This window comes from Pararge aegeria, chromosome 13 (assembly GCF_905163445.1).
Source record: "Pararge aegeria chromosome 13, ilParAegt1.1, whole genome shotgun sequence".
Classification (NCBI taxonomy): domain Eukaryota; kingdom Metazoa; phylum Arthropoda; class Insecta; order Lepidoptera; family Nymphalidae; genus Pararge; species Pararge aegeria.
The window spans coordinates 17,245,622-17,259,818 of NC_053192.1; the positions used below are offsets into that span (position 1 = coordinate 17,245,622).

The 14,197-nt window shown below is 37.5% G+C and overlaps 1 protein-coding gene across 1 annotated transcript in view; it reads left to right on the forward strand.

Moving 5' to 3' along the window:
* Nucleotides 1-287: 287 nt before the first annotated feature.
* The window catches only part of LOC120628974 (cationic amino acid transporter 2-like), a 38,413-nt gene continuing 24,503 nt past the window's right edge, over nt 288-14,197 (forward strand). Inside the window, exons 1-10 of the mRNA XM_039897681.1 lie at nt 288-592; nt 2,692-2,940; nt 3,363-3,491; nt 4,415-4,570; nt 5,892-5,996; nt 7,720-7,857; nt 8,585-8,733; nt 9,904-10,001; nt 11,600-11,739; nt 12,939-13,041. Of these exons, the coding sequence (XP_039753615.1) occupies nt 499-592; nt 2,692-2,940; nt 3,363-3,491; nt 4,415-4,570; nt 5,892-5,996; nt 7,720-7,857; nt 8,585-8,733; nt 9,904-10,001; nt 11,600-11,739; nt 12,939-13,041 (1,361 nt within the window). The 5' untranslated portion in view covers nt 288-498. The remainder of the gene's footprint in view (nt 593-2,691; nt 2,941-3,362; nt 3,492-4,414; nt 4,571-5,891; nt 5,997-7,719; nt 7,858-8,584; nt 8,734-9,903; nt 10,002-11,599; nt 11,740-12,938; nt 13,042-14,197) is intronic.

A 14,197-nucleotide genomic window follows, 5' to 3' on the forward strand; every position in this document is an offset into this window, starting at 1 on the left:
AATTAATACATTGGTTACTTATTGGTTGTTGGGTTGGGTTGTTTGACTTATTGCGTGCTTAAAAGCTTGTAATTTCATCTCACCTACTTTCCATCATAGCAGTAAGTGAAGTTATATAGCTTTATTTGCCTGTAAAGGCTTTCAACGGATGAAAAAGTTATCGATATCGATTTTGTTAAAAGACGCGCATCTGTATTGGGTTCTAAATGCACGAACTGTCATTGTATCAAATGTCACCTGTCAGTTTTCTGTACTTAATACATAGGTACCTATATCTATTTTACCTATCCACTGGTATACAACTCTACCTACAATATTTATCGAAAATAAGATGTTGACGTGAAATATGAGAATTCCACTGAGTTCTTATTACTGTTACCAATTGCATTGCTCCTAATTAGGCTTTGATTTGTAACTTGTCAACGGCGCAGTATTTCTTCAGTCCCATTCAATATTCATTTACGTGGTAGTGTTAAGGTTATGTAAAGCGTGGAAAAAATGACTTTTCCTGAAGAAAATTCATTTCTAAATGGTGATAACACACGAGGACGTGGCATGCCGGCCTATACAGTAGGGCAGGCATATGCTGATGGTGAGATTACATTAAATCTAATTTAAAAATAATTATTTTTCCGGCTTACAAATTACTTGTATCCGTACGATTTATGAATGAAAAGTTTATGGACACGTCATGTCTCAGGTCTGTAACATCAGGGTTTGTTCTTTCCAATGAAATCTACAAAATTTAATTCATAATTATGTTTCACTTCTAACATTTATGAATAAACAAGTGTTTTTCTTAGATTGTCCTCCCTTTAACTAGAATCAACTAGAATGATTGCATGGATTCGTTTTCTTGCAAGTATAAAAAGAGTATAGGAATGAGACATGTACATGTGACCTTCGTCATTGGTTTTTAGGCCTGTCTCCATACCCAGATAAAAAGTACCAAGGTAATAGAATGACCTATACTACATCATACCAGGCACCAAATCTAGCCAAGTGAGATCTATACAAGTTTTACATTTCTTGGTAAAGGCATAATTAACATAATTTATTAAATTCAGTTAGTTCTATTTCCTGCATAGACAAGTTGCACTAATTAATGGGTTGAACATTACAATGACACGAATAATCTACCAAATAAAGAAATTAAAATGTTGAAAAACCCGCCAATGTACAAATCTTACTTGCACCCTGATGATTCTATAACTTGGAATATAATGCCTTATACTCCAATCAAAATTACTACATTTCAGGTCTGAAACTGTTGAGTTTTAAGCTGAAAACATATTGACTTGAAGACAAGCCTAAAACCCCTTGGATAAAGAATCAAAAAATCTTCTTGAACCTCATTAAAATTAGGCTTAAGGAATACATTCTCTGAGCGTTTAAAGTCTTTAATTTTTTTTATTATTAATTGCATATTTTATAGATTTGTCATGGTCTAGAAATAATGCAAGTTATAGCTATTTTATAGTCCTTAAAATGCCAGTTTTAATCCTACTTGAAAGGAACATGTTCTCGATTCAACCTATATGCATGTCAGTTAATTTATGTGGTCACCAACTTCATAGATGGAAGTTTGAACTCCTCAATGGATAACAGCAAATCACTGTCAATCAGTGCAATGCGCTACCATTTCCAATTACCAGTAGGTTGAGTATGTTTTAAAAAGTCAATTTCTCAATGTATATACAAAGTACATAACAACTAATAATAATTTTGTCTGGCCATACCATAAAACAATAACAATTTGGACATCCAATTGACTTCACTGTAACCTTATTGCTTATTACCCGTACAATGATTTGTGGTGAACCATTAGTCAGTATGCTTTCAATATAAGCAATTGTGGTGTGTCTCTTACTGTTTAACTATTGAGTGAGATACTCGAGCATTATTCAAGTTTTATCTATTTTCTATATATACAAACTATGGTAAAATGGTGTTGGATTTTGGGTAATAATAGTTTTTTCTTTATTTTATTGCTGATCTATGCTGTTTACTGTTCTTTTTTATGAATTTACTGAATATTTTTGAGGACAATGTAAGCTTGCTAAATAAGGTAACTCAGAAAGTGCAGTAGAACAAACTTCTGTATTCTTCCAGCCCTTTTTCCATTTTATTTATTCCAGCCTCCTATAGTACAGAACAGTATGTGCCAGGTCATTCTATCCTGGGCTGCCACAGGTTAGATTCTAAGGTCTGTAAAGTTCCTGTGAACATTGGACCATCATGTGACTGGGCGACTACTGCTCCCTCGTGGTTTAGCTTTCACTTCTTCTCACTTTAAGATTTTCTGGCACTGGAGCATTTTTAGTCAAATATGTTAATGTATGTTAAGAAAAAATGTGGTTAATTTTTTTTTAATGAAAAAAAAAGTATATTCAATACTTTTTATTTTAAAAGCACATAAAAAAAAAGTACGTATAAAAAACAACGGATACAATTTGGCGGTATTATCGCTTCATAGCGATTTCTTTCAGGCAACCAATGGCGCAGAAAACAAATACAGAAAATAGTTTGGTGGTGCACATATACATATACCCATAAAATAAAATATATATAAAACAATATTTGTAACCAAAGACAAATAAATAAATAAGTATATACAAATATTAAATTATATTTGTATTGGTAGTTACTTATTTATTATGTATATTATATTTATTTTGTATATTATTATAGGTGGGATAAAGGCAGGAGCAGCCCGTGCTGCGAAACTTACCTACGATGTGTTATCGCGCCGCAAAGCAGCAGAGGAGGGTGTGGCTAGACTAGCACGGGTGCTTTCAGCTCTTGACCTAACCGCTTTGGGTGTGGGCAGCACCCTGGGTGTAGGGGTCTACGTGCTGGCAGGAGATGTCGCTAAAAACTACGCGGGACCAGCTGTTATACTGTCGTTTCTATTAGCTGCTGTTGCTAGCGTGTTTGCTGGTAAGTACTAAGACATTTTATTGAAAAAGGGGAGTAACCTTATTGTATTCTGTACCATTTATAAACCTGGCAATAGTGACGGCCGAACTAAAATCACACCCTGTTGAATTGCGTGCCGTATAAGTTGAATAAGTCATAACGCTCAAAACGTTAAGCTAGAATAATATGAGTTAAAGCGTTAAAGGTTAGCAGTTTAGTCTTACTAAGTTTAAACTGTCTTTGGGGTTTTTATGCTAGGCGCTGGTGTGGCCAAGAACTAAGAAGGCTCGCAAGTTTTTATTCATCAAACTTGAGCAAGTAGTTAATATGCATTTTTGAAGTTAGGAATACTTGTAACATTACCCCAAAAATTTAAGGATGCTAAAAATAAACTAAACAAAAATCACTGTTTGGAATTGATTTTCATTGTGCTACTCTTCCAGGCCTATGCTATGCGGAGTTTGGTGCTCGAGTGCCGAAGGCCGGGTCAGCGTACGTGTACAGCTATGTGTGCGTCGGCGAGTTCATTGCTTTCATTATAGGATGGAATCTCATACTGGAATACATTATTGGTAAGTTCATTTTTTAAACTTTTGAATTTTTGGTCTGTTCTCCTGATGTTAAGTGGAAAGCCATCGCCGATAAACACAGCAACACTTCGCTGGTCATGCTAGGAATACATCCCGCAATGTTTCACACCGTGCCCATAAACCTAATAAATAAAATATATAATAAACTAGCTGTTGCCCGCGACTTCGTCTGCGTTTGATTTTGTATTTTTAAAGCATTCAGTATCGCTAAGCCTTAAATTAGTATAGTAGTATTATATATATAATATATATATAACATGTGACTGTATTCAATTCAATTAATTATAGAAAAATTATTTGCAATAAAATAAAATTGCGACTATAATTAAAATCTAAACTATCCTATCTCTTAAGTTGGAACAGACTGCTCACGGTGTGCCAATTTAATTTAAAATCGGTTAAGTAGTTTAGGAGTCCATCGCGGGCAAACATCGTGACAAGAGATTTATATATATTAAGATATACTACGACAGTACACACATCGCCATCTAGCCCCAAAGTAAGAGTAGCTTGTGTTATGGGTACTAAGATGACTGATGAATATTTTTTATAAATAATATACATATAAACACCCAGACACTGAAAAACATTCATGCTCATAACACAAACATTTTCCAGTAGTGGGAATCGAACCCACGGCCTTGGGCTCAGAAAGCAGGGTCGCTGCAAACTGCGCCTATCGGCCGTCTGTGCCGTATGTAACCTAAGAATACGGATAATAAATGGGTTTTAACATATTCTTTAAATTTATGCATTGGTAGGTCCAAAATTACCTTAGGAATCATATTATAAAAGCGTATACTCAATCCCACAAATGACTTCTGTACCTTTCGCAGACGATATGCAGATGTCACATCCTTTCTTAATGACCTTGTTTAGTGACACAAGAAATGTGATCTTTATAGGTGCTGCGTCGGTAGTAAAAGCGCTGAGCGAATACCTAGACTCTCTACTGTATCAGGCGATATCCACTAAGCTGTATGAATGGATGCCAATGGACTCACCGCACCTAGCCCGCTACCCGGATCTGTTTGCTTTCACCGTTGTTATGGCGTTTTCTGGTAAGAAAAATAAAAATAATTTTAGAAATAATCCTATTGCGTACTACTGTAGCTTTTAAAGTTTAAACGATAGGCCACTTGTCGATAGTCATGCTTATTGGAGAGCAACGTTGAGGTTTAGGTTGGAGCTCGCTTGCCTATAAAATGCCTATTCGTACCTTGAAGGTAAACCAGGTAACCAAGTGATGTTATTTATTGATGTTCTTGAATGCATTAAGCGTTACAAATGAGAGCTGGTTGATTTACACAAAAGTTAATATTTGCAAATTGTATCAATTGCAATAATGTATTGTTTTAAGCGGTACTAGCCTGGTGGTTCGGGCTTCGGCTCCCCTTCTCCGTTACGCCTTTCGGAGATATGTGCGTTTTCGATTTGAGCAATTAGAATAACACTTGAACGGTGAAAGAAAACAACGTAATAACTGCTTGCTTGAGATCTCTCTCTATAACAAAATTCAAAATTCAAAATTCATTTATTTCAAGTAGGCCTAATATAAGCACTTTTGAAACGTCAAGTCTGTCAAGTTCGGAAGGCAGATTCAACCGAGGAGAAGCCGGCAAGAAACTCAGCAGTTGCTCTTTTCCAACATTAACAATTTACATTTTACATTTCAAAATTCATTTTTCTATCTTGTGAGAGATGAAAGCGGAGCCGGATGCTTCCAAGCAATGTTTGCCATTAAGAAATTCATCAATTGTATAGTAACCTCGCTGTATTAAATGTGTTTTAACACATTCTTTAAACTTATGCATTGGTAGGTCTAAAATTACCTTAGGAATCATATTATAAAAGCGTATACTCAATCCCACAAATGACTTCTGCACCTTTCGCAGACGATATGCAGATGTCACTAATTTATGACCATTTCTTGTAAGTCGACTGTTTATATCCACTTTTTGTTTATAAAGACTAATATGTTGTCTTACAAATACTATATTGTTATAAATATATTGTGAGCCTACCGTAAGGATACTTATTTCTTTAAATTTTTCACGGAGGGATTCACGTGATTTAAGTTTATATATTAACCGTATAGCTCTTTTCTGCAATATGAATATAGTTTCAATATCAGCAGCTTTGCCCCATAATAAGATCCCGTAAGACATCACACTATAAAAGTACGCAAAGTAAACAAGTCTTGCTGTTTCTACGTCAGTAATCTGTCTTATTTTCCTAACGTTCTCAAAGGCGTGTGAAGTCCACCAATCTGCGCTGAGCAAGCGTGGTGGACTACGGCCAAAAACCCTTTTTATTCAGAGTGGAGATCCGTGCCCTGTTGTGGGTCGGTAACGGTTTAATGATCCTGAGTAATGTTTCCAGTGGCGTTGGCGTTCGGCGTGAAGGAGTCTACGAAGTTCAACAACTTCTGCACGGGCGTCAACTTGTGCGTTGTACTTTTCGTCATCATCTCCGGATCTTTCAAAGGTAAACTACACAGTATTGTTAAGAAGCAGGCGTTACTTTGCTTAATTCCATGATAAAAAAGCTTAATTTGCTATATTAAATTTGTAATTTCTTCAATTTTTGCTCCTTGCATCCTCAGTGTCGGAGCGAACGGTGCGTAGAGAGTGCAGTGCCGAAGATATGTTTGGTGCTGAGTAAAAAATTGAAGAAATTTTTAAATAACGCCGTAAAGATTCTCCCGTTTTCCGTAGAATGTAGCAAATTAAGCTTCATGTTTATTGTTTACAGTATTATTGTAGTGTACAATAGAGAACACCCGCGACTTCCCCCGCGTATGAGTCAACTTTAAAAGATAGTGATATTACGCGAATATATTTATTTACAAAAGTGTTTACTTATGTTGTCATAAGTAAACCTATTGACGATAAAAGATCGACGCGCGCGTAGTACCTACGCTACGCGACGCGTACCTATTGTAGCGACAGGAGACTCATGGTTTGAACTGTGCCTGTGATGTGCCTCTTCTGCTTGCGGCGCAGGTTCGTCTGGTCCCTGGTGTCACGTCGACCGGCTACGATCTATTGTGACGCGTGCATGTGATGTTAGGGCTGTATCTAATTTCTTTCGCTAAAAACTATGGCAGTGGTTTACTCAAAAACTATTAGTGTCAGTTTTACAGATAACTCAGAGACAGTACATAAAGTACCTCGAAAGCCTGTGAAGTTTTATTTCGGTTTTCATTAAAACCCGAACCCGAATACCGACAAATTATATAAAATACATTTTCGCTAGGCAATCGATTTCGTTACTTTTTATTTATGTTATAATATTTGTGTAATTTTTATTTATACTTAGTATGTATATTTATTTTATCATCATCATCATATCAACCCATTACCGGTCCACTACAGGGCACGGGTCTCCTCCCACAATAAAGAGGGGTTAAGGCACCAGGTTGTATGCCACCACGCTGGCCCAGTGCGTTGGTGGACTAATTGTAGTATATTTATTTATGTAGGTTTATTTTATATCTTAACTTTGTGCACCATCCACTGTCCTTTTTACAGATATCTTTTTTTTTATATTAATAGCGGGCAAACGATCAAGTGGGTCACCTGACATCTGCAGCACCAGAGGAGCCACCGATGCGTTGCCGGCTTTTAAGGAATTTGTTTATCCGCCCCTTGAATAACCCTAGATTGTATTTTTGAGGAAACTCATCAGATGGGAGATTTTTCCATGATTTGCAAGTGCGCGGTAGAAATGGTCTGGTATTTCGAACAGTAGAAGATTTTTACGCTTAAGTTGCCTGTAAAAGGTCACTTTAAGTGGTAAGGCTGCCTTTACCCCCTAACTCTATGTACTTTTGTCTATGTTTAGAAGTAAAACTTCATTAGAATCGTTGTGAATCCAAACTCGATGAAACGATAAAATAAGTCCATAGAGCCACAAACACAAAAATAGTTGGACCGAGTGAGATAGAAAACATTATAATTTTTTTTTACCTATACTAGTTACCATGGATTCTTAATAATAAACCTTACATTCATCTTAATAGTTCTGATACTCTACATCTACCTCAATCTCTCGTAGGCTACTTTACAGAAGTTACACTTCTGCCGTGTGTGAATAAATTGCACATGTTTTTTTGGTTTCTTTGCGTTTTGTTATTGCAACAAAGTTATTCTATCTATTTATCTTGTTTGAATTGTTAGTAAACATTTTTTTTAATTATTATTTACAGCGGATACTAAGAACTGGCGTATTCCAGCGTCCGAAGTCCCTCGGGACAAGGGCACTGACTTCGGCAGCGGCGGGTTCGCCCCCTACGGGATCGCGGGCATTATCAAAGGCGCTGCCGTTTGCTTCTACGGGTTTATTGGTAAGCTGACTCATGGAACACAGTTTCATCTTCCTCAGGGTAGACAAAATATATGTAAATATTTTGTTCGAAAAGAGCAACTACAGAGTTTCTTGTCTGCTTTTTTTGAAGTAAAACTTCTTTAGGCGCGACTAGGGAGTAACTCAGATTTTTTTCTGACGGAAGTAACGCTTACGTCAGACGCCTGTGTTGTTTCCGCTATTTAAAAATAATAATTTGGATTAGCCGTAAGTATATGTCATATACTCCACGCTTCTTGACTTATACGCCAGCTAGTGGCAGATATTATAATCAATTAGGATTATTTATTTCCAATATTTTCAAACGGATCAATTGTGAATAGCAAAGTGTATGAAAATTCAACAGTTTTAAAAAAAAGTTTTAAATTGCAAAGTTTTTAAAAATCTCTGAATATAATTATTAATAATTTTCGACGATTGCGACTTTCTATAATATTCAATGACAAGGTGATATTGACATGTGCTGATCTAACCTTCAATTTTCTACTCTCAATTATTCTATTTAACAAATGAAAATATTTACTGTACTTATTATATTTACACTTATTACTGTACTCTTTGTATCTTAGTGTCTTTTAATCGCGTCCTCCAGTGTTTTGTTGTAATTACGTTTTTTTCTATTCTTTTCTACTCTATACGGTTGCCAAATAAAGCTCAAACCAAGCATGTTTGAGAGAAGATATGAAGAAAGGCTAATTTCCTGGCAGGTTTCGACTGCGTGGCTACCGCTGGCGAGGAGGCCAGGAGACCACAAAAGAGCATACCCTTCGCAGTGGTGGCTTCACTGCTCGTGGTGTTTCTGGCTTACTGTGGGGTATCGTCCGTGCTCACTCTGATGATTCCATATTATATGCAGGTGAGTTGCCTTTTTTTTGAAGTTATACTTCTTTAGCGGCGTTAGGAAAACATCATGGGAGTGAAATTGTACGATGTAACGAAATGCGCGCGGTTGCACATGGTTACGCGATTTTAACAGGATGAAGGGAGTCGCGAAACCGAGTGAGAGGGGAATATATCGTCCGCCAGCTCACTCTTTACGATGCGCGCGCACACCGCCACAAAAACCGGCACCCTGAAGTTAGGCATAAGGTTTTACAGTGTACACTTTGAATTGTTCATTCGGGTGATTTAATTGATTCAATTGTACAAAAATTTCAAATTTTAGTGTTCAGTGAAACTTGGTTGTCCGATAATGAGTCTATTAGTGTTCCAAATTTAATTATGTTTATTACGTACATTTCTTTAATTATGTAGAATATTTTTTGTGATATTTAAATACACTTTATTTAACTAGATAATTAGTTATAATAAAACTTCCAATGTATTGAATACATTTTTCCTATTGTTAGTGTCGTTTTCTCTAGAAACGTGGAATTAGAGGTGAGATAAAATTTTTGATAAGATTTTTAACTCATTACGCGCCAAAGAAGTATAACTTCTAACGCGTGTCCATATCTAAACACACTTTTTTTTTATTCTACTACTACTAACCCTTGACCGAAATCACACCTGGCACGATGCAATCTAAAGTAACTGCCTAACCTGTTAAGTATGACAGTTATATTAAACCCGTACCCCAAATCGGTTTCAACGCGACATCGTACCGGAGCGCTTAATCGCATAGCGGCCAGCCTTTGTCAGTAGGGTGGGAAGTGGGTCTATCAGTGGCGTGCACCTCATATAAATGCAAAAGCACTGCCTACCCTAAAATTTTTGTATGACTCATAAAGGAGAAGAACTTTTCCATTTCATGCCATCTTTCTTCTTTATGCATACCCTGGTCAGTGGGGTAGCTATAAAAAACTTAAGGATAAAAGCCTACCCTTAAGTATTTATAACTCGTACTGGAGATTTCCTTCATTTTAAATCATCTGCATACCCTGTGCATACCCTCTATGCACGCCAGTTACCCTGGTCAATAACCCTGTGCACGCCACCGGAGTCAATGCTGGCATTCGAACTGTATACCCACTGCGCTTGTAAATTTGTGTGAATATATTAATTGAAATGTCATATCACTTCGTAGGACGAGAAAGCGCCCTTCCCGTACGTGTACGACCAGCTGGGCTGGCCGTGGGCGCGGTACGCCGTCAGCGTGGGCGCTATCTGCGCACTCTGCTCCAGGTATGGGCACTTTACCATGGATGGATTCATCGTCTGTCCGTGCTACTTGCATGCCCTGTGAATTGTTGCTCTGTTTATAGTCAATGATTTTCCACTAACCATCAGGTGGGCGATATACTTGGTCTGTCAATTGTTATTAAAAAAAAAATTGAAAAATTGAGTATGACTTCGGGTTCCCTTTCGGGGGACCGTGTTCTATTCCAAGCTTCTAACTTTTCAGAGTTATGTGCGTTTTTCATTTAAGCAATTATCACTTGCTTTAACGTTCGCAAAGGTGTGGAGTCCACCAATCCGCACTGGGCTAGCGTGGTGGACTACGGTCTTAACCCCTTCTCATTGTGGGAGGAGACCCGTGCTATGTAGTGGGCCTATAATGGGTTTATATTTGTCAGCCAGTTGGCGCAACGGGCAGCTACCCTGCTTTCTGCGTCCAAGGCCGCGGGTTCGATTACCACAGCTGGAAAAATGTTTGTGTGATTAACATGAATGTTTTTCAGTGCCTGGATGTTTATCTGTATTAATGTGAATTACATTCGTAAAAATATTCATCAGCTACCTTAGTACCCATAACACAAGCTACGCTTACTTTGGGGCTAGATGGCGATGTGTGTATTGTCGTAGTAAATTTATTATAGTCGTAAAAAAGTAATAGGCCCGTTTTGACATTTGTCATCGCGACGTAACTAGTTATGGAACCATAAGACTCGGAACTCGATACTCACGATAAATCAATTCAAGTTTGTACTTCTATTATATTGTTTGTAATATCAGTACTTGATTGATATGATTATGTATTGTAAAGTGTTCGTTCGTTCAAAGTATTCCTTTAACTTCACAACCAATTCGCGTGACTCGCTGTTGATTATACGTCCACTTTTCAACATGTTGTAACAGAGTTCGTACTATATAACAACAAACACAAAAATCGAGTCAAATCACTATGTTTAAATCAATATCCAAAGTAGAAGAGCAAAAGTTAACGTAATAGTAAACAGTATATATCAAACTTAAACGAGCGCACGGTCAACTTTACAAGATGGGGAACCAAAAACTGCGCAGTGCGCGCGGGGACGCTTCAGTCATGTGCCGCTTGGTCAGATACATCAACTCAGACTCATTATTTCGAACCCAGTGTCGTCAATTCAAAATTTTATTTGCGGCTTTCAGAACCAAGCGCGGCGGCTTTCGATATTCAATAAAAAAATGGTTACAACTCTGGAATAAAAAAAAAAAAAGACTGAGAACGTAACTGTTTTCGAAACGTTTCGCAACAATTATAAATTGCATGCTACTATACAGTAAGCGCAAAAAGAATACTCGCGATATATTCTTTCATATTATTTAACGTCCCAAAAAAATTAACGTATTTTTTAAAACACTGTATGTAATTGATTTTTATTTTATTGTTTCTTTCAGTTTCGTTCCAAGTTACATTATGGTCTTGCACAAATGTCAAAACGGGCCTATTACATTTTTACGACTATAGATATGTACATTAATGAAGAATTCTTGAATTTTATACTTGATGTCACGGAGTGTGGCGGTCTACGCCCCCCCCCCCCCCCCCTCCCTGTTGGTAACGCAGTGTGGCCCCGCAGCTTGCTGGGCGCCGTGTTCCCGTTGCCGCGCATCATCTACGCGATGGCGTCGGACGGGCTGCTGTTCCAGTTCATGGGCCGCGTGAGCGAGAAGTACCAAACCCCCCTGGTGGGCACCATGGTCGCGGGGCTGTTCACAGGTATAGCCTTTCAACCGACTTGACCAGTATTGGATAGAAGTAGGCGTTAATTTGCGATATTCCATGATATATGTATGCGTGTTACCTCACGATGTTTTCCTTAGCCATTGAAGCAAGGGATATATTAATAGCTTAAAACGCACATAACTTAAAAGCTAGAGGTGCGTGCTGGGATTCGAACTCAGCCCTCCGAAAGTGAAGTCAAAGTCTTACCCACTGAGCTATCAACGCTATCACTGAGTTAAGTAACGCCTGCTTTTATCTTATCACTATCCAAAACTTTTGCTAACTGTTTGTTAGTTATTGAAATGTTACAATTTAAGAGCCGAATATTGCATTTTATTAGAGGACTCAATTTTATTTTTGGGACATGTGTGGGGGTCCATAAAAGGTTAACCTAAAGTTTGTGGGGTGCGTCACCCTTGTCCCCCGGCCGTCATCTTGGAAAAATTTAAATTTTTAATGAATGAATTAATACATTTTTATTGTGCACCACATAAACATATAGTAAAGTTATAAATAAAAATTTAACAAAAAGTATACAATTTGGCGGCAATTAAAATTTTCTCACTTTTTTGCTTAGAAGTTCTTTCATTTTTAATTTAGGGCAAGAAGTTGTATAGTCCACTTCTTTTTCCAAGATGGCGGCAGGGGGACAAGGGAGGCGACCAGTGGCGTGCATAGAGGGTATGATGCACAGAGTATGCAGATGATATGAAATGAAGAAAATCTCCAGTACGAGTTATAAAAAAACTTAAAGATAGACACTGTTAGATTAAATAAAGTTCTACCCTTCAGTATCTTTGCACGCCACTGGTGGCCACCCCACAAACTTGCGGTAAAGCTTCTATTCTGACGGCCGATTGGCGCAGTTTGCAGCGACCCTGCTTTCTGAGTCCAAGGCCGTGGGTTCGATTCCCACAACTGGAAAATGTTTGTGTGATGAGCATGAATGTTTTTCAGTGTCTGGGTGTTTATATATATATTTTAAAGTATTTATGTATATTATTCATTAAAATATTCATCAGTCATCTTAGAACCCATAACACAAGCTACGCTTACTTTGGGGCTAGGTGGCGATATGTGTATTGTCGTAGTATATTTATTTATTTATTGAACCCCACACATGTCCCAAAACTATTGAGCAAGTGGACTATTGAGCAATTTGAGATGTTTGAGAGTCCATTGCTGTATCGCAGGGACCCTCGCGATGATGTTCGAGTTGAAGCAGCTCATCCACATGATGTCCATCGGGACCCTGCTGGCGTACTCCATGGTGGCGTCCTGCGTACTGCTGCTCAGGTAAGCTTATTTCGCTTTATATATACCTCGCTGGTACAGCGGTTTTTAATGGGAAAACCATTAAACCATAATTAACATTAACCTAACCTAACATTATCCCGGCAGCAGAGCTAGCAAAGGCAGGAGACAAAAGTTGACCCCCGATGATATCCACGTGTCCACCTGCTAAAGTACTGGAACATGGAATGGGAGAAGTTTACCCCCGTTATTTATTTATTTAATGTTGTTAGGTACACAAAACAGGTAATAACTAAAGGTAGATAAATAAGTAATAACAAGTTTTTTTCTAAGATAAAATCCAAAGTGTGTGCACACTTGGAAATAAACTAAACAAACAGTAAAAATAAAATTAAAGTTGATATATATATAAATAAATTTGATTTTTAAAAACATTTATCCTTCTGTTAAAAATGTCAATATTACGATATTAAATCATCACAAAGGCGGCACATGCGAACGATGGGATTGTAAAAGGAAGTGTTGTTATATGTATATAAATTATATATACCTTTCGCTATCATATTATTTCCACTTGTCCGTCAGTGGTCTGAGAGTTGATAAAGCTGTGGGGGAAGATACATTTTTATCTTTTTCCCGGGGAGATAATTGTCTCATGCCGTACAGGGGCAATTTAGAAATTTCTGAATTTTCTCTGGTAGTCTGGTGCCCCTCAAGGTTAGGGGTATGGGTTCAATAGAACTGCGCTAAGCCCGTTACCATCTCAGACTGTAGGGCTTATAGTGAAAAAAATTAACAAAAATTTAAATTAACTTATTTGCGAGTATCTTAACTTTAGTATTACTTCGTGTGGTGGACCAGTTTTGGGTCGATACTGAAACATATTTTATTTTAAAGCCATTGTTTTTTTAGTATAAAGTGATTGACCAAGCTAATGGCCCGCGGGATGGCACTCCAAAAACGGACTCTTCTCAGAACATCGCGCTATGGAGTATCATGGATTCTACACCGTTCCCTCTACTCCTCTCCATCTATCTACCCCTGTCGATAGAAATCAATGTCGAATATATTAATATAAGATCATGGATTCTGCACCATTCCCTCTACTCTCCATCTATCTATTCTTGTCGATCGAAATCCATGTGAAATTCAAAAAAATTCAAAATTCAAAATTCATTTATTTCAAGTAGGCTTAATA